Source organism: Pteropus medius, unplaced genomic scaffold, assembly GCF_902729225.1.
Source record: "Pteropus medius unplaced genomic scaffold, Ma_sr-lr_union100, whole genome shotgun sequence".
NCBI lineage: Eukaryota > Metazoa > Chordata > Mammalia > Chiroptera > Pteropodidae > Pteropus > Pteropus medius.
Window position 1 is genome coordinate 5,945,567 of NW_024356336.1, and position 23,753 is coordinate 5,969,319.

At 56.2% G+C, this 23,753-nt stretch overlaps 1 protein-coding gene across 3 annotated transcripts; it reads right to left on the bottom strand.

The window, feature by feature from the left end:
* Positions 1–1,453: 1,453 nt before the first annotated feature.
* Positions 1,454–20,874, bottom strand: LIF (LIF interleukin 6 family cytokine). Of its 3 annotated transcripts, XM_039862014.1 has the most exons (6): positions 20,374–20,874; positions 14,667–14,814; positions 10,489–10,609; positions 8,569–8,747; positions 7,516–7,837; positions 1,454–2,247 (listed from the first exon to the last, which is right to left on the bottom strand). In XM_039862014.1, exons 3-6 carry the CDS (start codon positions 10,505–10,507, stop codon positions 1,997–1,999), a joined length of 771 nt encoding a protein of 256 aa, XP_039717948.1. In that variant the 5' UTR covers positions 10,508–10,609; positions 14,667–14,814; positions 20,374–20,874; the 3' UTR covers positions 1,454–1,996. The 3 variants fall into 3 exon arrangements, with proteins under 3 accessions (XP_039717948.1, XP_039717949.1, XP_039717950.1); XM_039862015.1 differs by lacking the exon at positions 14,667–14,814; XM_039862016.1 differs by lacking the exon at positions 1,454–2,247 and having other exon boundaries at positions 4,287–7,837; positions 20,374–20,845.
* Between the last annotated feature and the right edge of the window lie 2,879 nt (positions 20,875–23,753).

Here is a 23,753-nt window from a genome sequence, read left to right on the forward strand (position 1 = left end):
GCTATGTCCCTCTCATAGATGAGGCCAGAAGAACAGGCAAAGGAAGATGCCTAAAGTTCTGCCTGTGGGCTGCCCATGTCTGGCCTTTGTGACACACTCTTCTTCAAAGGACCATCCTTCTGGGGACCTGGGAGGCTTCCAGCTGGGCTACTGGGACCAGAGGGGTGGGACCTTGGTGAGTGGGGCCAGGAGAAAGCCTGCTGACAGGTAAGCCCTTCCCGACTTTGATTCATTGACCGTCTGGGCAAGAGCTGGACCGAGCCTTTTGGAATTACAAAAATGCCTCACACATATTTTCCTCCGGCTGGTGGTTTTGTTCTCAGTCTGCAGAGAAGGCCTGTCTGCTCGGTTAACCCCGCTGAGCACCCCGTCCCCTCACCCGTCTGCGGCTCCCGCTGCACGCCACCCACCTCTTCCCTTAGAGACACCCTCTCTTCACCACCCCGTCATTGAGGCTGGAGTGGGCAGGGCTTGACCACGTCCTCATAATTGAAATATTTGGCCCCTGAAATGAGGCCAGAGCAGGGCGGTGCTTCCCCCAAGTCAAAGGGAGGGATTCAAGCTGGGCCGTGCTCGGCAGGAGGGGGCGCAGGAAGTACCCTGGACATTGAAGCCAGCGGCCAACAGAAAGTCTTCTGCTGGACCCCAGAGGCCTCAAGTGGCCTTGGAATGAGGTGAGGTCAGAAACTCAAGGCCCACCCACCCCCAAATCCCTGCTTCCGTCCATCCTTCCCACCCCTCTCTTCAAGCACCACCTGGCATCACTCCAGTCTCACAGTCATGCAGGAGGGAGGAATTAACTGATGTCCACGCTGTAGGTAGAATATACATCAGTAAAAAGGTTTTTCAAAATCCTGGGGACAGAGGGAACTCCTGAGGCATATTCAGCCTCTGCCATACCCTCTGGACTCAGAAGTCCACTCAAGTCAGGTCAAGCAAAAGCCCCAGTCTGTGCCAGGGTCATCCTGGAGCTCTTCCAGAATCCCTTTCATTGGGTTGCATTGAATGTCGAGCATTAGTGTTTGCAAAGACCACTGCAGAAACAGCCCCAAGGAATCTACTCACTATACGTGGAGCCCAGCACTTCACCCACTACCCACCACGAGTCTCAAGGGAGAAAGCCCTAGGATAGGCTCTGTTTTCTCCAAGGCTTGAGAAAACCTCCTCCTTTCTGTCTGTGAGAACTCCTTGATTACAAATCACATTTCCCTTTTTCCTTTAGCTGCCAGGCATCTCAGAGCCAACTTTGAAGCTCAGCCATGGTAATTGTCTGGCCCCTTGTGAACTGAAAACATTTATTTTCTTTCTTACTGTGGTCTTAGTTTTCTCACTCTGTGAATATCTTCTCTGATGCCGATTCACTTTATCTGTTTTATCAGTATTTTTATTACATGTCTTTTGTTGTAAACTGCTTTGCATGCTGTTTAGAACAAAAAGGACTATAAATAAGAAATGTGATTCCATTATGACGTTAATTTTATTGCTGAAAATGTGGTTGTTCAGCATGATAAGTGAATTCCTCTTCTGCATAGTCTGAATTTAGGGCAGAAGGGACCTGGGAAATCCTCTTCTTTTTTTCTACCTTTAAGCCTGAGCTCCTTGGATATAAAGCTTGGCTCATGGAGGTCCTTACTGGTCTTGACCAGGCAAATGACAGAGGATGAACATCACAGGCTGAGTGATGTCAAGATAGTCCCTTAGCCTCCTGGAGCCTCAGTTTCCTCAACCAGTAAAATGGAGACAGTCATCTAGCCCCACTCTCAGAATGGCTAGGAGGATCTGATGATGGGTGAATAAACGCTTGTAAACTGGAAAGTACAGAGCCTGTGGGCTTATGTGTCCAGTGGGATCGCTGTTAGTCATCATTTTCTTGGGGTGGGGGGAGGTGTCCCCCATGTCCTGTTGACCTCCCAAGAGCCAGAATGGGAGACGCCCCACTGGGTATCTGGGCTGCCCCTAGCTCCACCACCTTCCTAAGGTGAGGCAGTCTGTCTTTTCAGGTCTTGTTCAGGCCCGGGGCTCTGGTACAGTCAGGGGAGCAATCAGCTGGTAGTTTGCTTATCCTGCTTATCCCCTTCTCCACCAGCCTGCCCGCACCACCCGGCCTTGGACTCTCTCTTCTGCATCCGCTGAGGGAGAGAGGACTCCGGTGTCTGAGATTCATTCTGTTTTCTCCATCTCCACCTGTGGATGAGCCGGCCAGTACTGATTCATGCATTTCTGTCTCATAGGCTCCCTTTGTCAACCCTGTGAAGTAGATAGGACAGCGTTCATCACCGATTCCTCTTGCAATTTCACAGATAAGGGAGCTGAGCTCACTTGGGAGGGTGTCCCAGGACTGCACGTGGCAGAGGCAGCAGAGGACCCAGGTCTCAAGGGGTGGGGAGGAGGGGTTTTCCCAGCAGAGTAGGGGGCCTTCCTTCCTCCCACCAAGTGATTGTTTTCCCCTCTTATTGGTGGTGGTGGGGGGGGTGACCCAATAACTAAGTAACAGTCCTTTGTTGTCTCCAACTGGGGCAGAGCAGAGAACAGGACACCTGCTGGGACTGAGAACTCCCCAGACAGAGGTAGTGAAGAACCTGAGTGCCCAGGCAGCCCAGCCAGCTCCACAGGACAGTTAGGACGGTTAGGATCTGCCATTTCTGTGCTTCCCTCATTTCTGTGCTTTGGCATTTGTTTTCCTATAGTTTCCTAGTAAAGGTTTCTTTTGAAAAGCTTCAGCCTTGTTTCCCATGAGCGAAGGGGATGGGTGATGGCAGGGTGTGGCTGGCAGTGAAGGATTTAGCTGGCTGGGAGGGGCCTGAGACCCTGGAGCTGCTGGAGGAAGCGTCTGAAACAGCTGTGGGTCTGGCTCCCAGAGGCCAGCCGGCCTCTCCCTCCCAAGCAGCTGCCTGCGTTGCCCTTGGCGATGTGCACTTGGCTTCTTGATCAACTCAGGAGGAGTGAGAGATGGAAGGAGTGCAGGGTGGCCTTTCTCAGACTTTAAAGTGCATATGAATTGCCTGGGACCTTGTTAAAGGGCAGATTCTGACTTTGGGTCTAGGGAACAAGATTCTGTGTTCTTGATCAGTTCCCAGGTGAGGCCAAGGTTGCCTGATGTGGGTCAAGCCCCTCCATTGCACAGAAAGCAGAGAGACCCAAGGCCTGAGCCCCCTGCTGGTACTGAGTGGTCTCTCCACTTTGGCCTTGGCCTTTTCTATGTGCCTCTTCCGTTGGTCACATCGCCTTGGATGTGCTCGTTCATTGTCCTCACTAGCCTGGGAGCTGCCAGAAGGCACAGACGGTATCCCATTCACCTTTGGAACCCCACACAGGACCTGACACTTAAAAACATTCATGAACAAGTGAGTAGGTAACTCTCAGAAAAACTGCCCACTCCCTAAATGAATCTCGGCTCAGGGAGCCCAGACCCAAACCCCACGGCGAAGGGCAGTGGAGACATCTGGGGCTGCTCCTGTGTCTGTGGCCATCTGGTTCCGACTTCTCTTGTTCCCCAAAAAAGGGATCCCAGGAGGTTGGGAAGAAGGTTGCAGTGGAAGAGGTTCCTTAGGTATGAGACAGCAAGAGGGACTGCCGTGTCCACTGTGGAGAGCTACTCGGGCTCAGAAGAGCCGGCAGGCAAAGCTCATATTCTGCTCCCAGCATCTTACTTGATTCTGAACAGGACCCTTGAACTTCCTGCTCCAAAACCATCACACCTGTTGCCTTTATTTACCCTCAGATGGTCAATAGACCATTTCTTGAGGACAGAGGTCTCGGCAGCTAGTATCTTCTAAGTCTCTGAATTTCCATGTAGAGAAAAAATCATGAGATTTGGAAACAGAAGGGTGGCCCTAAACACCCTGCCAGTGTGACCTCGGGCGAGTAGCTTCATATCTCTGAGACTCAGTTTCCCCCTCTGTTTAATGGGGATGATGGCTCTGAGGGACTCGTGGGACTACAGTGAGCAGTAAGTGGGGGGCTGGGAGTGACGGTGCTAAGACATCAACTAATACCCCTCCCCACTTTTGGGCAGCCCATCCCTTTTCTGGCAGCACCCCATGATCTGGAACCCCACCCACCTTGTTCTCCTGTGCCAAAGTTCCACCCACCCCACCCTGCCCAAACTGGCACCCTTGCCAGGTAGAAGCGCCTCATCTTCCTACCCCTCAGCCCTTCACCAAGCAGAGTCCCGCTGAACTGGATACTCAGGCCAGAGACCTTCCCGGACCTTCCAGCCCCGTCTCCCCACATGAGTACACTCGGAAGAGCTTGCCAAGAGCAGATTCTTTATTAATTTCTTTTTTCTTAAAAAAAAAAAAAATTCCTTCAGTATAAAAAAATAAATATTTTAAATATGACATTGAATAAATAAAAATAATCTATCAGTATGAAACATTCCCACAGGGTACATTCATCAAAGAGGAATTTGTCCCCCAAGGCCAAGTCCTTTCCTGTAGAAAGGAAGGAGGGAAATACGGAAGGATGCACAGAGCATGGAGCTAGCAATGTGGTTGGGAGAGACACCCAGGCACCAGGATCTGGGGGGGACTGGGAGTGATCCGAAGGTAAGAACATCTGTACCATCTAAAGGGAAATTCAATTCTCACTGGATTCCAGGCTGGACTGCTTCTGTCAAGGGCGATGTTCCCAACGAGGGGACAAGAAGAGGGAGGAGGATGGTGACAAGGAGGAGAGACGAATAAACTAGCGGTGCTTTTCTGTTTAAATGTTTTCTAAATAAATAAGGTCCCCAATACTCCTCTCTCAGTAAACTTCAAAATGACTGTCCTACCCCCTCATTTGCTGATGGTATCGTCCTCCTCCTCAGGTGCCCAGCCCGAGACCCACTGTGCAAGTGAGGGGCACCACCAGCAGATGCAAAATGAGAGAAAGGACAGCTTCCTGCTCTGCAAAGCTTTTTCCACACAGAGAATCCATAATTCAAGGATGCTGTGCAAAGTGGGTGCTGATCAGCCGGCCTGGTTCTGGAAAGAGCAGAGGAGGGGTGCTGAGGGGCAGAGTGGGAAGGGGCTGAGGAGGGGAGGGCATGGGCAGCCATGGCATGTGGAGCCCGGGGCTGTATCAGGCCCGGAAAAGATTTTCTTGGTCCCCGAGCCTCAGAGGCTGCCCAGGTGACCCCGACATGGGACATGAGGTGATGAGATGATGGTGACCCAGCAGGCCCCCAGCCTGCTGAGCCATGTTCACTGAAGGAGCAGAGCGACGGGGGCAGTAGGCTGAGATCTGGAGCCACGTTAAGACAGCATAGGAACGCATGCGACTGCCAGGGCCTCCGCCACCCCTCACATCACATCTTAGCCAATGGGACAGACAACTCTCACTCTGGCCCCCAACCCCACCCCAGGCCTCAGGGCCTGCCTGCTGCCTGCTCACCTGCCAGCCAGTGGGTATGATAAAGTGCTTAGAGAAGACAGAGAGAGGTGCAAAGTGAGTGCAAAGTACCATAATCTCCTTGGCTGAACTGCTCGGACTGCAGCCCGCTTAGGGTTTGAGAAGAAGCCAGAAGCTGCTCTTAGCAGCTGCCCCAGCTCTGCGCCCTCCTCCCCTGCTCCCAGACTGGAGGGCGGTTCTCCACTAGCCTGGCCCCGGCACAAAGGAAAAGATCAGGTTCCCTGCCTGGGAGCCCAGACATGGGTGGGGGCGTGGGGGGAGGTGGGGCGAGAGGGACCACAGCTTCCTGGTCCATGTCCCAGGGCCTCCATGTCCTCCTCTCCAGAGCAGGGGCCTCCTCCCTAAACTTCCTGAGGTCCAGCCAGGCCCTCTCGCCCTCTGTGGGTGTTCAGCCGCCCGAGAAGGAGCTTCCCCACTGTGTGTGAGCGTGCTGGGCGCTGGTTCAGGGCCCCTCAACTGCTAGTCTATAGGCAAGCAGCATGGAGACAAGGAAACGACCACCAGAGCTGCTTTGCCCACTGCCCCATGAAACACAGTTCCAGGGGCACCAGAAGACACCGTGTAGAATGATCCCCTGGAGCCAAGCAACATGGTGGTCCTGGGAAAAGGCCCTCAAGCCACTGCACAAACTGGCCCAGCCTGCCTTGCAGACAGGATGCTGACACCCAAAGTTAGGGTGGGGGGATGGAGCTGGGTCCCCCACCCCCCACCCAGGCTGACCAGTTCTCTCAGATTGTGACCCTTCTCTGAGCTTCATCCATAAGGCTTATCCCACTTGTAACATCTTCAGCTTCCAGACCAAGCTCTGCTAAGGCCTGGCGCTGGCTCCTATGGAAGGAGCCATCATATTATTTCTGTTGGGTAGGGAGCAGGGAAAGGGGAATTAACTTTGCCATTTAAAGCACCAATAAGTTAATATAAATAGGGCATCATAATAAATAGATAATTGTGCTGGATCAGACACTCAGCACTCTTGGATCTCAGGCTTCCATGAGACCCTGACCTCAAGTTCTGCTGTCCCCTTGCTCTGGGGACCAGAGATGGCCCCTGTCCCCCTCAAGTACCTTTGTGTGACCTCACTGGGCCTCCATGGGCCTCAGATGTGAGCTGTCACTCTGGACTATCCAGTCCATCCTCTCCCTTACAGACCCTTGCCCAGAGGGAAGACTCTGGGTCCCCTCAAACCTCCTCGCCTGACTTTGCCACCTGCTCATCTCCACATACCCCCACCTCCAGGTCCAGCCACCATACCTTGGCCATCTTGGGCTGCAAGAAAGACTACAGGGAAGAGGAAGGAGAGCCCATCAAGGCTTTCAGGGCCTCTCTTCCTTCCAGTAACTTCCTTCCCAGACCTGAAGGTGGCTTCTCTGCCTCCCCAGGAGCCTGAAGGCCAGTGGCCTCCTTCTGGAACCTTCTACCTAACAGTCTCTAGGCTTGAGCTCTCTAATCACGCACACTCAAGAGAAGGCAGCATCTCAAACAGAGCTCCCTTCTCTAACTTCCATTCACCACAATTACAGGGGCCAAGGAGTCCTTTGGGATCCCAGCCCCTCTGGCTTGCCCGAGTTCCAAACACACCTTTAAAGTCTACCTAAGGAGAAGGAACGGCAATGATGATGGTCATTGTGCTGGGGGCCGGGCAATTCCCCTGACACCTGCCATCTCGCCCTGTGGTCAGGGTCCCCGTAGACCATTTGTTCAGTTGGCTCACAAAGCCCCAGCTGAGGGGACAAGTGGGGCAGAAGTCCAGCCCACACTCCCCTCGCCAGCCTGGCACCATGGAGCCTGGCTGCAGTCTCCCAGAAGAAGGGATGCCTCTTCTAGTTACGGTTGTATATAGGCCCTGCCTATGGGAATTGTAACTCTGCCCAGTTTTATCAGTCCACCCTGGAGGGGAGTGGACTGGCCAGGAATGCCTCGGGGTCTGCCAGCAGCCCACACTTGGGTTCGTCGATACTTCAGACCCCAGCCACAGTTTGAGAGCCACCTGAGTCTAAGATCTGGGGTCACTGCACGCTTCAAGACCTCCTGTTTAGAAGGCCTGGGCCACTACAGCGATGACCTGCTTATACTTCCCCAGGAGCTGACAGCCCAATTTCTTCTTCTGGAAGACATCCTTGCCTGAGGTGTCAGGGCCATAGGCCACCTCCACGTGGGCCACGTGGTACTTGCTGCACAGGCGGCATAGCACGTTACTGAGGAGGCCCCGCATGGTGTCTGTGGTGGCATTCAGCTTGCTGTGGAGGCTGAGGGCGTTGGGATTGAGGATCTTCTGGTCCCGTGTGATGTTGCCCAGGGAGGCGCCAAGGTACGCGATGATGCGGTACAGCTCCACCAGCCGGGCCTTTTCCGTGCCATTGGCATGGAAGGGTGGGAAGTCTGTCACGTTGGGGCCACACAGCTTGTCCAGGTTGTTGGGGAATGGCTCCCCTTGGGCCGTGTACTGAGGAACAGAGAGGCAGAGGGAAGGAGACATGGCAGTTAGGGATGGGTGTTCCGGCCCTGTCACCAAGCCTCTGGGTGAGCCCTTGGGTCTCAGTTTCCCACCTGTGGCATAGGGACCCAACTACTTTTCCTGTAGGTATCTCGAGATTGTCATGAGAGCCAGAGGTAATCATGGGTATGAACGCGCTTGATAAAGAATCAAGGCCTGTTCCACAAAAGGTATATAATCACCATCATCCTCCTCATCAGGACCATATAGGGACAGAAAGGAAAACGCCACGTCTCCCCCAGGGCAGGTACGCCACACACTTGCCCTTTCACCCACGGCACTCACCCTCTTCCTGGGCGGCTTTGTACCCCCAGACACATACAGCTACTGTCTCTCCCAACCTCATCTCCCCGTGCACATCACTACCTCTTTCTTCTCTGTTTCTCACCACCAGCCTCCTGCTCCACATGATGGACCCCCAGGTCTAGAAGTACAAGGCCTCCCATCTCCCGCCAACTCTGCCCTTCCTAACTGGGCACCCTGGAAAAGTGACTTCCAGTCTCCGAGCTTATGCTGGGGGTAGGGCAGAAGCTCTGAGAGGCTGGTGTGGTTGGACCAAGCCCGTTCTTTCCTTCCAACTCCAAAAGGGTCTCTTTCCCTAACCAGCCCTGTCAGCCCGGGTCAGTGCAGCGAACCCCCTCTGCCCTCCCTCCATCCTCGATAACTGGGGAGTGACTTACATAGAGAATGAAGAGGGCATTGGCACTGCTGTTGAGCTGGGCCAGTTGGTTCCTGATCTGGTTCATGAGGTTGTTGTGACATGGGTGGCGTGTGACACAGGTGGCGTTGACAGGGGTGATGGGAAGGGGGCTCCCTGCCCCGTGTTTCCAGTGCAGAACCAGCAGCAGGGGGACGACTCCTGGGAACAGGCAAAGGTAAGTCATGAGCAGATGGGGAGAATGTTCCTCATCTTCTCTGGGACAACAGCCTCCGGCTCGATTTTCCCCTGGCCTGGCCTTTTCTAGTTCTCACCACATCGCTGCATCTGCTTCTCTCTGTCTCCCTCTCTCCAGATCGCTAACTCTCTGTCTCCGCTTCTCTCTCCCTGCCTTCTCCTGAGAGAAGGAGCGAAGGGGCAGGGCATGAGCCGTTCCTACCAGTTGGAATACGGGTCCAGAGTGAAGCCAGTCATCCAGCCTTTTTCCTTGGGAAGGCTAAAGCCCCTGAGGCCTCCTGGCCCTCCGACCGGAAAGCTCAGTGCCTAAGCTCAGGGGATCTCAGGGAAAAGTAAGGCCCCATCTTTCCACCTCCCGGGATGGCCCAGATTCCTAAGCATTGCTTCATGCTCACTGGCCCATTGCAGCCTGTATCTCTCGAATTAGGCTCCCAGGAGGTCCACAGGGAAACAGAGGGGGTTGTCCTCTGATGACCGTCTTCTCCCTCCCAAACCTGTCACGTGATTTGGTCTCCCTGGGTTATTTGGCCCCTAATTCTGTCTCTTCCTCCCATATCTTCTAGCTGTCCTCTAAATAGGACCACTCCTCTCCTAGGACCCTCAGCTTCACCCCAATTCTGTGCTTCTGCTTCCTCATCCATCCCCAAATCATTATTCAAAACTTTCTCTCCCCAGCTCTGCAAAGCTCCTCGCCTCCATGCCCTCCCCCAGGCCCTAGTCTACTACTCCTTGCCCCAGGCCCTGGGTTAGGACAAGGAGAATCCAGGGGTGCCACGGGCACCCAGAGCCTTGGGGAAGGAGAGGAAATGGTGCAACCAGAAAAAAAAGGGAAAAGGTCGCAGGAAGCCAGGTGGGCGGGGAAGGAAGGAAAGCGAAAGGTGACAGGAGAGCTGGGAGCTGTTCATTCCGGTCCTGGATCGCCCCTCCCCCAGCGCGCTTGCTTCCCCACCGCCCCGCTTCACTCATAGCTATCTGCAAAGGGGTCTTTCCAAGGCGCTCAGCAGTAAGGGCTGGGGTCAGCGGACCACTGAGGCTGGGGAACCGGCGAGGCTGCGGGGAAGAGGGTACGGGAGCTTCCTGGGACAGTGGCAGCCTCAAGTTCACTTCTGTTGGGTCCCCTGTACCTCCCAGCATCCCCAGGCAGCGCTGAGTCCCGGGGATGGCTGCCCCCCACCCCCGACGCCCCCAGCTCACCTAGCACAGAACACAGCTTTCCAGGCACTAGCAGATGGAGGCAGCACCTGCTTTTGTCCCAGCCGGAGTTTGCAAGCTGCTGGGCGGCCTGCGCCCCTCCCAGGGAGCAGCCCAGGACGCGGTTGGAAAAGAGAAAGCGGAAAGACAGAAAGAAAGAAAGAGGGAGGGTGAATCCGGGAGAAAGCAGAGCGGGAAGAGCAGCATGGGAGAGTGGCAGGCTCCAGAAGGAAGAGGAGGAGCAGGAGGTGGAAGAAGGCTGCGGCGCCCCTCGCTTGCCCGCCAACCTGCTGGCCCCCGGGCGGACGGGCTGGACGCGCTGCGCCGGGACCATGTGCCTGCGCTCGCCCCAGCCGCCACCCAGCGCCTCCAGCGGCCGGGCCGGTTGCGCGGACGCCCCAAGTATCCGTGTGTCTGCCGCGGGCGGGTGTCCCGTTCGCAATCGCCAAGTGCCCCAAGTTGCCGCTGCACTCGCAGCGGGGCGCGGAAGCCAGCGCGGGGCGGGTGGATTTACCTGCTGCCAAGACCTTCATTATGGGCTGGACTCCAGAGGGCCTTGGAGGAGACCTTAGATGCCGGCAGTTTTCAGAGGTTCATGCTCAAATGGGGAATTTGCCTGATTTATATACTGGAGCCTGTGTTGTAAGACAGAGAAACAGCTATATTTAGCAGGGATCCCCGTCCAGGAAGTTGTTTGAGGTGCATCATAGGAAATTATGAATGGAAGAAAGTGAGAGTGAAGGGGGGGCAGTGAGGGGGAGGGTGAGAGAGCAGACTTTTTCCCTCTTCTAAGAATTTGATTGATAAAATTATAATGAACTCTTCGACAAAACACCCTGCGGTTTTCCTGAGTGGCTTGCCCTGAAGGTGAGGAGGGGGAGGAGGGTCCCCAGGCCGAGTCATCAGGGTCCCCTGGCAGTGGGCGCCTCAGACAGCCCTGACTCACCTGGGTTTAGGGAGGTGGCTTGAGACTAGGCAAGCAGATGGAGGCTGGCACCTGTGACCCCCTGATTGGGGGTTTTGGGGGACATTGGGCAGGAGGCAGGCTGGGACTTGGCTGAGAAGGAGGCTCCAGGAAGAGGGGCTGGGGCCTGGCGTGGACTTTAGACAGCAATAAAGCAGAACTGAATGTGGGTGCAGGAAGCCACCTCATAGGTAGCCTCCTCCAACCTGCCCATTGCCACTGGGTAAAGGGGGACTCCAAAGGGAATAGCTGCCCAGGGACCCACAGGTCCCTGACTGCCATCAGCAAGCCTGTGTTGCTAAGCACAAGTACCTGTGAGTCCCAGAGGGGGCTGGGAAGATGGGGGCTAGGGGGTTGCTGTGACTAGGTTATTAGGGGACAGCCCAGGGAGGAGCTTCTGGGAAGGTGTTGTGTGTCTGGGGGTTACCTAAACTCTTTTCAACCCCATCAGGAACGTAGTCCAACAGGTCCATTCCAGAGGAATACCTGAAGCAGAGACCTAGAGGGCCTCAGCAATCGGACCCAGGTTTCCTCCTGAAGATGCAGAGGAATGGCGGGGAGATCAGAAATAGCTTGCCCCCTCCCAGACCTGCCTCGAAAGCCCCTTAGGAGCCTCAGAGAATGATGGAGGACCCCAAAAGGTGCTTCTAGAGTATCTAAGGCAAGGTCACAAATTCTAGTGTCAATTGTGGTCAGGTAGATTCGTAAATAAATTGTTGGGGGTAGGGGGAAGGAAGAGTAAGGACCAGGAGAAAATGAGCACGAGGCGCTCCTCTTCTGTAAAAAGCATTTTTTTAAAAAAAACTGAAATGGAGGTGCTGACCAGAGAACAGCTATCTGGGACCACAGTGTCCCACAAGCTGCCAGAGGCATCTCCATCCCAAGAGAGGTCTCATTCCTCTCAGGATCCCACCCCAGGATCCCTTGGGCCTGACCCCAAACACAAAACAAGGCAGGAGAGTTGGTTTTCCAAGGCCAGGGAGCCCCTCATCCTTCCCCTGGATTCTAACTCCCCCTGCCCACCCCACCCCACCGTGCATGCCCCCAGCTCTTGCCTCTTGCCATATCCTGGACTTGCCCAGCCAAGCATTCCTCCCTCATCATGCCAGGACTGGCCTTAGTGCCTATTGCTGTCCCTGACCACCCTCCCCCGCAACACACACACACCCCGCCCCATCCAGGCTCGCTTCTCCCATGCTTTGGGGACCTGGGATGTACGATATAAAACTGCCCAGTCCACCTGGGACCTCCCAGCATGGGGGAGGCTGGTATAGCCCAGGCTGGCTCTCCTTCCTCTTCTCTGTTCCTCACGCTTTGTCTCTTTCTTCAAAGGCCCTACCTAGCACTAACTTGCCCCTCCATTATGCCTGCTCTGGGGTCTGCAATACTCCCAAGAAGCCCACGTACCCCAGCCTGGCTCAGGCAACCTCATGGCCCAGGACATCCCTTGCACTGCCTCTGGCTCCCCAGATCCCGCATCAGCCCTATAATCACCCCCAATTGCTCTGTAATCTCAGCCCCACCTACAGGAAACAGGAAGTGGGAGCAGAGTCTAGGAGACACTTAACCCCTGCATTGACTGGCCCCCCTCCCGTGCCTCAGTTTCCCCTCTCACAGTACCTGACTTGGCCTGTGCTCCCCAAGTGCTGTGGGCCCCTTGGCACCCCAGGCCCAGCCTCCCTCTCCTGTCCATGTCCAGGCACCACCTGCGCTGGGCCTCTTGGGGGAAGGCCAGGGAGGGTCTCGGAGCCGCCAGGCTGTGAGCTGCCTGCAACGTGGCGTCGGTCCCCAGGAATCGGCCGCCCAGGCCGAACTCCAGGCCAGCTTTGGTCTCCAGGAGTTTGTTTTCTTCCCTCCCTCCCTTCGCTGCTGTGTGTGTGTTTTCCCCAGCTTCCTCACGGAAGGCATCCTCCCTTCTTGGCTGCCTGCTCCCAGGGTCGTGACCCCAGGCCCCACCCTGGAGTGGCAGCCCCAGCCCAGGCCTCTTCCAGCCTGTGACTTCATCCCCAGCCTGTCCTGCTTCTGCACACTGGGCCTGCTGGGGATGTGACTGGCCTCAGGATGAGAGGGATAGTCGGGACCCACATGGACCCCACATGGTCCCCTGCCTTCAGCCTGGGCAGGGGGCTGCCAGGCCAGGGCTCTGGGGTGCTATCTCCAGAAGGCCATGCCATTCATTCACTTGCTCATCTTCCCTCTCTAGGAAATGAGCCCATGTGCTTGCCAGGGGCCTTCCCAGGGCCCCTCAGGGCTCTTTCTTCTACATACTTTGGCACATGCCACCACCCAGTCCCTCCTTTTCTGCTGATTCTTACCCACTAGCCTCTCCTGGAATGTCACAGGTGTTTTATTTGTCAGGTGAGGAAACTAAGGCTCAGAGAGGTGAAGCGCTTGCCCAGCGCTGCACAGAAAGTTAACAATAGAGCGAGGTCTCTGGCTTGCTGGCCACAACGAGGCCAGCAGCACCTCACGCCACAAGGGGAGCGAGGAGCACTAAGGCCACTTCTTCGAGGCCCAGACGGGCAGAGTCTGCCTGGTGTTGCCCACCGTCCTTTCAGGTAAGGACAGGTCTTATTCCTCAGTCCTAGATAGGGTCTGACACTCATTTGTACTCTCGACGGTACGTGGCTCAGGGTTATACCAGAGTAGATACTAAGTATTTTTAAAAAGCATTTTATGATTTCCAAAAGCTGTGTGTGCCAAACCTGTCGTGGAGAGGTGTAGAGTCTGAAGAGTGGACTTCGGCCTCACTCAGAACCGGGTCGGAGCTTTGGCTCTGCCAGGTGTGAGCTGGGTGACTTTGGGGAAGCGATCACCTCCTGGTCTCAGTTTCTTCGTATGTGAAATGGGAACGAAGGTACCTACGCTATGGGTTTGCTGTGAGGGCTCAGGGCTCAGTGCAGTTCTGGGCACCCAGCAAGCCCTTTGCATGTCAGCATTGGTCTTCACCACCTTCCTGTGAAATAGAGGTTCTTATCCCCATTTAACAGATGAGGAAACTTGGGTGCACTCCAGGGCTAAGGTGGGAAGCCTGGGCAAGAGAGAGACATGTCTACCTACTTCTGATGGATAATGGAGGCAAGACACCCTTACAGACTCCAGCTTCAGAAGTGCCTCCGAAAAATCAGATGGGTTGTATAGGGGACTGAAATGACAGTGTGCTCACTCTCCCCCTGTCCTATCCTGGCCCCTGACCACCCTCACCCCAGGCCTGAGCTAAGGACAGTGGCTGACCCGACCTCACCGCCCCCAGGAGCTGATTCACCCCTCAGGCCCCTACTGAGAAGGAAGGAGACATAGGTCGGCTCAGAGGGGCTTGAATCACCGGCCACTCCCTGTGGAGCCCCAGGGGGTGTGGGGGCGGGGGGCCAGCCCCCTGCCTGTCTGTCTCTTTCCTGCACCCTGGGGGCACTCAGAGGAGAGGGCAGCATGGCAGTGGCCATTGGCAGAAAGGTGGCAGGGAGGTACCCTGACAGTCAGGCATCCTGTGTGGGCAGCCAGCAGCAGTTAGTCACCAGGTAAGCAGCTCTCTGGGCATTGGGGAATTCCCCAAGACCAGTGACCCAGAAACTGAGCACTCCGGGCAAGCCCCAGTACCCAGGCTGTCCCCCTCCTTCTCTCTCTCACCATTCCCCTTCCCTATGCTCAGCTAAGCTCTCAGTTCTCTGAAAACCAGCAGCTGCTCTCAGCCATCAGCTCAAGCCCAGCCCCTACCATGATGTTCTCACCTGGAAGATGAGCATGGGAAAGTCAGATGGCCCCAGAGAGGAAAGTGGGGGCCATAAGGTACGGCTCAGGACCAGGGCTGGCGAGGGACAGCCAGAGGAGATGAGAGAAGTTCAGGAATTCCTGGCACAGCCCTGGCAGTTGGGTGTCCTGTCCAAAAAGACAAAAGCACCTCATTATTCGGCACTTGAGAAGTGAGGGTGTAATTACACGTGTGGCTCCTCACCTCCATCCTGCAGCACCATGGAACCATCTACACACTCTCATGGACTTTCCTGTGGCCCCTGGCTCAGCATTGCTTGTCAACTTTGGGCTGACTGGGGCTAGGCTGGCGATGGTCTCCGTGGGTAAAGGTGTGGCTAAGAGCCAGACAAACCTGGGTTCAAATCCTGCCCACACCACTTACTAATGGTGTGACCTGGAGCAAATTGACTTCCACTCTCTGAGCCTCAATTTTCCTTCTGAAAGTAGGGATTGCTGTAGTGCCGGACTCATGAGGCTGTCGTGAGAATGTGAAATGGGAAATACAGATCAAATAATTAACATGTGGCAATCGTTCTAACTAGGGCTCAGGGTGGCCACGGGGAGGGAGGGTGGGGGGGTTGGATCGGGCCTGGATGCAGGGGTCAGTGCACTACCCTTGGTCTGAGAGTTAAGCCAGGGAGAGCTCCTGGGTCCTCTCAGTACACAGATCGTGGTGTGGGTCCTAGGGGAACAGGCAGCCTCTTAGAGCCTCAGCAGGGGGATAAGCGATATTTCCCACCTTGGGGCCCTGGAGAACCCAGCTGCCTTTGGGGCTCTTCAGGCCCAGGCTCCAGGCCTATTGTCTGCCCCCTCTCACCCTCACCCCATCAAATCTCTGGCAGGGACCAGTTATACCCACTTGAGGCCAAGGAAGTTCCAGAAGCTGCCCTGGCCTCCTGCCAACTGCCCCCAGCATCACCCTGACATTTCCCGAGACTGGTTCTGCTTCAGAAATCAATCCCCTGGAGGTGAATCAGAATGACAGCATTTTTCCCTCAATTCTGATAGAAACTGCAAGGGAAGAAACAGCCCACAAAGCCTCAATTACTGGTAGGGCCAGAGGCCTGGCTCCGAGAGCCATGCTGTTGCACACTCCGCCCTCGGTGTCTCCATCTGTGGAATGGATTGCTTTCCCCTCTGCCCCGCCCCGTTCATTCATCAGCACCTAGTGGATGTGTGCATTTTTGTTTCTGCAAGACTTCAACCTCCTCCGGGCCCTCTCTGAATCTCGAACTAGCCCTAGATCGTTGCACACAGATGTAGCTAGCTTTTCAAACTGTGGATCTCTGCCTCTTAGTGCATCATGGATTCAATTTAAAGGGTTTGCTGCCAGCACTTTCAAAAAGGAAATGGAATAGCAAAATTACCCAGCATCGCCCGGAGCGAGGGCAAACACTGCTCCACGAAAGTTTTTCTTTCTGCTGTTTGTATGTGTCACTGTGTACATCATCCTCTGGTTGCAAGGTACAATGTGTTTCTAACTATGGGTCACGGTCAAAAACGTTTGTAAGCCACTGGTATCGATGATGAAAGCCAGGCCCTGAGGGTTGAGGAGTGACTTGCTTAAGGTCACTCAGCTGTTGGCAGCATGGGGCTCCTGACTTCCAACTTAGCCGCTATCCATTGCAGCTCAGGAATGGGCAAGAGGTGCTGCAGGCGGGGTGGGGCAGGCAGGTGCTCACGGTGGGGGGCGGAGGCCTGGCATCACACTGAGCTGGGACAAAGGCCCTCCCAGGGCCCAGCCTCTCACCATCCATTCCCTCCAAAGCCTCAGACCCCTGGATTCCCCTTCCTATTCCCGCTCCCCATGGGTAGGGCCCAGGATAGTCGCGGGCCTGTCCTCACTCTGCCACACATGGGACCCCTTCAATCTCACCGAAGGCAGTGGAAGGAAGAAGTGGCTGCATTCTTCCCTCCAGGGTAGCCAGAGACCCAGAAGCCCAGCCTGTGTCTAGGAGCACCCACCAGGTCCCCCATGGGTCCGTCTGGGCCTGAGTGGGCATTGCATGTGCGTGCGTGCGTGGTGAGGGCCTTTGTGTGTCTGCACATCTATGTTCAGCTATGTCTGTGCTGATCTGTTCGCCCGTGTGTAGTTGGGAGAGAGCTGGAGCATGCACAACGCTGGCTGACGTTGTGAGCCCTCTGTGTGCTTGTGAATGTGTGCGTGACCGTGTGCATCAATCCTGTACAAGTGTGGGTCTGACCCCATGTCTATGAGAGCCTGTGTGTGGTGGGGGTCTCGGTACGAGTGGGAAGTGTGACCCTGTGCGTGTGTGCGCGTGTGCCCCCATGTGTGTCTCCAGCGATCCTTGCTCCTCACCCTCTAGCCCCTGTCCCTGGGAACCGTGTGGCAGCCTCACGTCACAGGGGCCACCAGCAGCTGGTTTCCTCCCCACCCTGCCCTAGGCCACCCCCCGCCCTGGCCACCCTGACTCTTGGCGCAGGGACAAAGCTGATGTCAGGGCTGAGCTGACAGCTTCCTTCTCCCACTGGATTTTCCAAAAGAGAGAGACCACAGCTCGTCTCCTATTAAATAATCTCGGGCAGGGGGTGGGGGAGGATGTTTCACTCAATGATTTCCTGAACTCAGAGGCAATAAATAGAACAGGAAGCAGCCCCACGGACCTGCTCAGCCTGAAACTGGCCGGCACCAAGGTGGGACCCGGCCTCCCTCCCCCTACCCCCCACCTAGAGTCAAGCTTACTGGGGCCACCCTGACTCGACCCCAGAGATGATGTCAGGGAGGCAGCCAGGCCTTCTCCCTAAACTGTCCCCCAGTGCCCACAGGGACTAAGGAAATGTTTTGAGGATGGTGGGTGGGAGGTGATAAGATGGAAAGAGTAAAGTGGCCCTGTCCCAATGGGTGGGGAGGATGGAGGGAATGAGGCCCCGCTGAGGTTGTACCATCCTCTTCCCTGGAAAGAGAAGAAAGGATGAGCTCTCTGACGTCAGGGGGGGATGGACCAGGTAGGGGAGCAGCTCGTGGGGAGCTGGGAGGAGAGGTCCAGGCCGCCCCCTGATCCTTTGGGCAACCTGGGTATGATGCTCGTCTCCACCAATCCTGCACCCATGAGCCACTCCTGTTCCCCACCCTTTTGGGGACATGTGGTTGGCACGCCAAGAGCCCCAAAGGCCTTCATGAGCCTCTCTCACACCGATGTCCCCCAAAGCAAACCATTATAAAGCATTCACTAGAGTAGCCTGTTACCTCCAGTCCTAATCCCCATCTCCAAGGGAGGCATTTTAATCCTGGTTTTACAGGCACAGAGACTGAGGCTCAGAGAGTGCAATGATTTGCCCAAGGTCTCACAGGATGCGATGGAGCCAGCCTTCTGAAATCAGGAGCTAGGAGGCCAAGTGTGGTCTGGGCAGTCTGGCGGGGGATCACTGGCAGCAGGGGGCCATGGGGTCCCAAGGGTGACTCGCCCCCGGGGAGCCCCTCCTTCTGTCTGGGCTGGCCGCTCAGCTGCTTATCAGCCACAGGACTCCATGACACAATCCTGCTCTGATCTCCTGCCCAGCCAGCCTTCTCCACCCCGCCCCACCCTGGACCCCGTTTCCACTTCCTCCCTTTCTGGTTGGGACCAGCCTGCCCAGGGATCACAGTGAGCTGTCTGGAGAGCCGGCATCCCTGCAAGCCCCTCAGACGCATCTCTCCCGCGTCTGCCCTGGCCAGCGGGCTGGTGGCAGGGACCCTCCTCCTAGAGGGAGGATGGTGGCCTGTAGTTCTCCGCCCTCAGGCGGAGCAATGTCAGCTTGTGGGAACTTAGAAACCATCCCAGCCTCTGCTGGCCCTGGCTTCAGGATCCTCACTTATAAAGGGAAAAGTTTGGCAAGATGAGGTTGGTGGGTAGGGGGTGTACAAGGTGGGCTCTACAATCAGCCAGACCTCAGGTCCAGTTCTAGCTCTGCCATTTATAAGCTGTGGACCTTCAGACAGGTGATCTCATAGCTCAGGCCTCAGTTCCAATGTCTACAAAGTGGGAAGCAATGTGTCGTCAACCTGGGAGGTTAGCAACTCCCTCTGGAAAACCCTGGCAGGCACTGAAGACGTGTCTGAGTTCCTGACATTATTATCCAAGCTGATAAAACTTCACGGGTACGGCTCAGAGAGGGGAAATCGCTTTTCCAAGGTCACGCAGCAAATTAGTGGCACATCCCCAACAGCGTGGGCTGCTTGCCTCACTGGGACTCCCAGAGAGGGAGTCAGGAACTCCGAATTTCTGCCCTGATTTCCTGTGAGAATTCTAGAAAGAAGCTTCTTGGAGTGTCCCTTTCCCCATCTGTAAAACGGGCCTAGAGAAGCCATTGGTCTTGAAGGAGCTAGAAAAGGTGCGTTTGGGGGGATAGAAAAAGCCTCGCAAGCATCCTGGAAAGCCCGTCCCAGAGGAAGTGAGGGGCCAGGTCCAGGGCTCAATGCCCAGTGAGCTCCAACGCCCGGCCGCTCAGCTGGGCTCCAAGCTGCGGACTACAGCGCCCCCCACTGCCCGGCGGACAGCAGGCGCCATGGCCACGGCACCACCAGCCCCAGGCCGGCCTGGCTCGGCCAGTGCCTCTTCCAGAACACTGCAGATCAGGATTTGGGGATTGAGGAAGTGCGCAGGGATGTCTGAGGTTCAGAATGGAGGGTGGGGAGAGGACATTGGCCAAGGCAGGGGGAAGGGGACAGGCCGAGGAGTCCTGAAGGGGCCTCGGCCCAGCCCAGCGCTTCCTGAAGCTCTGGGAGCGGGAAGACGAGAAGGAGGGACACAGCTGCCCTTTCCCACCTACCTCAGGCCCCAAGACCACCTAGTCCCCACCCAGGACGGGCCCTGGGGACAGTGTCCCCGCCCTCCTGGAAACCTCTTCCCAGTCCTCAGGAACTGTTGATGGTAAGATTGTGGTCGAGCCCCTTCTAGGATTATTTGTGCCAAGGCGCCTCCCCTCTGGTGCCAAGCTCTGTGCAGACTTTGCTCATATTTTTCCTTCCTCCCCGCCACGGCCCCTGACCTGGTGCTTCCACAGTTAGGTCCATCGTACAGAGCAAGTGAAGCACAGAGTGGTCAAGTCCCGTGCCAGCCCAAGGTCAAAAGTGTAGGGACCATGACCTTGACTTACCACACACCCCAGAGCCTCCCATGAGAGACTTCACTTTGGCAAAGATCCTCACCCTTCGCCACAAAGCAGAGGCAAGTAGGACCCACCCCACGACCCACTGCAGCCCCTCCTGGAGGGACAAGGACACTCTGCCTGCCGTGTCTCCATCTGAAGGAAAGCTAGGCCTCCATGGGCTCAGAACCCTCCACTGCTCTGGGGAAAGGGGAACTTGAGGGTCTCTTGGGAATCCAGGAATCAAAACCCCCAGAGAGGTGACCTCTCCAGAATCACACAAGGCCAGGATTCCGTCCTCTCCATTCTGTGCTCCCTCTTCTGCCCTTCAACCCTGAGACGATCCTTAACCCCTGACATGTCCACCTGACGCTTTCACATCTGGTCTGTCTTCTTTGCCCGGACACCCTCTGAGAGATGTGCAGGGCACTTCTTACCATGCCCGTTACGCAGATGGGGGGACTGAGGCCTGGAGAACCATGTGGGCCGCCAGGTGCACCCCCAGCCACATGAGGGAGGGAGTGATGTTTGCTCTGCTGAGGATAAATTTGGGGACTGGCATCTACCCCTTGACCCCGCCCCATCAGAGAAGCCTACCGTGGTCTGCGCCTGCTCAGGACCCTCTGGTGGCTCGCGGGGTGTGTGCCAGGTCTTCAGTGGGACACCGTCGTCTTCGGGGCCAGCGTCCCCTCTGCTTCCCTCTCCTGCTGAATCTTCTCTGGAGAGGGCTCCTCACCCCACCCCCCACTTGACTTCCCCTCAAGGGCCGTGTGGCTCTTAGGCTCCCCCTACTTCTACCCCGCCCCCCAGATGAGGGGCTAGGGGCAACAGGGGCAGAGAACCCCAGATTCCTGGCCAGACTGCACCTGACACAGGTGGAGCAGAGTCTTCAGGGTAGCTGAGGGGAGAAGCGGAGCCAGGGGTGGGGAGGGGGCGTCCCTGTGCCCCACACCCCTGCCTGGTGCTGTGTGGCGAGGCTGCTGGGACCTGAGTCACAGCTGACTGGGCCACGCCCAGCCCTCCTGGGTGACCCAGGCCGGCATAAGGCGATGACTGGGCAGCCCTCCGCATGACCGGCCAGGGTCAGCCTTAGGTATTTTGACTCAGACCTGCCGCAGGCCGTGTGCACCAGGGCCATGCTCCCTCGTCCCTGTCCCCAGAAGAGTCACAGGGCTGCAGTCACCACCCTGAACACAGTGCCCTCCCAAATCACCACTCCCTGCCTTGGCACCCACCTCAGAGCCCTGGAGCCACCTGGCCCGTCTGATCTGCCCTTCTCCACAGGCTCCAGGGCCCCACCTGCCCAACCCCCTCCCTCAGAGACCTTCGCCCCTCCCAGAGCCCAGCCCTTGGGGACGCCCCAGGAAGCAAGGAGTGAGGCTGGCCTTTCCGAGGGCCTCCCCACTCTGACCATGGACTGTGACCCTTCCCTCACTGTGGAAAAATGGTTCTGTGGGAGCTCCGAGTCTTGGGCCCGGTGTGGAATGGCAGAGTGGCGGGGGGGCGGGCAGGGTGACAGGGACAAAGAGCTGTGAAGAAAGAAAACCAAGAAAAAAGAAAAATGAGAGAGAAAATAAAGCGAACATTGCTTATGCACCTGCTTAGTGACAGCTTATGACAGCACTGACTGACACAGCGCTGACTGTGTTTGCTGTCTCCCAAGACAGCCGGGGAGGTGGGCCACATTAGTCCCCTGTACAGAGGGGACAGCCGAAGCTCAGCTTGGGAAGTTACACAGCCTAAGGGCAGGGGGACTAGGGTTTGAATTCATTTTGCTTAACTCTTAAGTACTTTCTCATCTCATGAGAAAGAAGGAAAAAAATCACATTAGAATTTGTGGATGGCGAAGGCAATAAGACCACGGAGGCAGAAGGCCCAGCTCTGTCATTACAGGCCATGAGTTTGTTTTATAGATAGACAATAAGTGCCAGCCCCCCATCTCTGCCTTTTTCCTGCAGTTCCCTGCCCGCTGGGCCTGCTGTCCTAGGCAACAGGCAGCATTGACAGGGCCTGTAACTGTCACCCTGAAAACTTGGAAAAGAAAATCTGGCTTTGAGTCACCTGCAGTAGCAGAATTGCAGGAGGAGACCTTTCTTTGCCTTCCTAGCCTGTGTCAGCTCACCTGGGGCGCATGGCTGCTTGGGCCCTTCACATGAGCCACGGTGGGGAGCTTATACCATTCGCAGGCTCACAGGGTATCGCCACTCTGGGAAAAGTGTGCCTTGTGGGGGATCAGCTCACTCTGTAGTACAAAAGCTATTATTAGAGCCCCCGCCCAGCTGCCAGTCACAGCGCATGGTCATGGGAACCCCAGTCTCACAGTAGTAGGTGCTGGCGGGGAATGGGAATGATCAGAGGTAGGTTGTTCTGACTCCAGAGGCAGATGTCAGATATGACCCCCTGCAAGCTGTCCGAAGGCCCCTGGAAGCCCCACAAGCCCCTCTGGAATCAAGAAGGAGGGGGCAATCGAGCTGACTCTCTGGGAGGGAGCAGGTAGGAGGAGTGGGGAGGGGGAAATGCAGGCATGGGGAGGTCAGAACCTCCGGATATGTTGCCAGGCAGCTGAGCATGCGGAGATGAGCTGGCGGAGTTCGTGGGACCTGAGAGCAGGGGCCCGGCATGCTGCAATGAGGAGTTTGGAACTGATGCCATGGGCGTTAGGACAGGAGGAAGTCACTGAAGGTTTGTGAGCTGAAGACATGGCAGTGAGATTTTAGACCATGTCCAGGGAGCACGGATCTGGCTGGCAATGGGAGGCATGTGCCAGAGATGGGGTGTGGAGGAAACAGTAGGTCTTTGTGATCATCAGGGAGAGGAGAGGCTGAGGGAAGAGAAGGGGTGGGTTATGGGTCTGGAACTTGAGTGGGGCCAAATAGGAAGCATAAAGGTATGGGTCTGGGAGGTGAGTTTGGCTTTGAGGTACCCACGGGTATTCCTGGCTACTGAGTCTGTGGATCTGAGCTTGGGAGAGGACCAAGCTGGAGATGGTGGTTTGGGGACACCTGCAGCTATGGTCTTATCAGGATACAGCATGGAGGTGACAAATCCTCACAGGTGGGATCCCCAAGACCTCTGCCCCAGAGTCTGGAGACCTTCGACCTGCTTCCTACAGGGTGGGTGCTGCTCCAACTCAAAGCCAGCTCCAGACCCCTCTCCTGGGGCTTACCCACAGAGTGGGGGGGGGCTAGCGAGGGGCCCAGCAAGGGGTGGGGGCAGCAACCCTGGGCTTCCCAGCTCTTCCTCCACAGACCAACCTCTGCCTTCTCCATGGGCAACCGCACGCCTGCCGCAGTGCCAGCTCCCCTTCCGCTCTGAGAACCTGAGCATGCCTGGCTCTCGGTGTCTGCCACCTCCCACCCACAGCTTCCCAGCAGCCCAGCCTGAGAAAAGCACCTCACCCCCATGCTCAGGCAGGGCAGAAAAGAGGTCCCTTGCTGTTAGCAGCCCCTGGGTGGCACCTGTTTGGACCAGACTGCCTGGCACGCTTCTCGGTGTTTTCACTTCCTCCAGGGCCCCTTCTGCCTTGTTCTTCGTTGAGCTCTTACTGGGTGCAGGCGCTGTGCTGGGTGCTGGGACAGAGCAAAGGGAAGCAGATTCACTCTCCATCCTTGGCAGCTCCAGGCTAGGAGATGAACAGAAACGCAAACCTCACCGTAGCAGTGAGGGGCCCTGATGGGGCAGTTTTGAGAGAAACAATAATCAAGTCACTGGACCCAGACCATGGACACTGGGGAAGAGTAATTGAGGATGTACTCACAAAAATGACAGGGAACAGCATTCCAGACAGAGAGAACAGCATAGGCAGAAGTTTCGTAGGAGGAAGGAGCCCTGGGCATTTCATGAGCCCAAAGGTGGCCAGCGTGGCAGGAACTTGAGCACAAGGGAGAGCCCAGTGGAGGGCAGCGGAGAGCCCCTACTAGGTAGTTGGCAAATAGCCTGGAATACTTTGGGCAGCTGCTGAGGAAGACTGTTGGTTG

Excerpts from the sequence above, each read along its gene's own strand:
- LIF (XM_039862015.1), bottom strand. Across the intron at positions 7,838-8,568 it reads ATGCCCTCTTCATTCTCTAT|TACACGGCCCAAGGGGAGCC; the intron begins GTAAGTCACTCC and ends TCTGTTCCTCAG. Across the intron at positions 2,248-7,515 it reads CTATGGCCCTGACACCTCAG|GGTTGACAAAGGGAGCCTAT; the intron begins GCAAGGATGTCT and ends TCTACTTCACAG.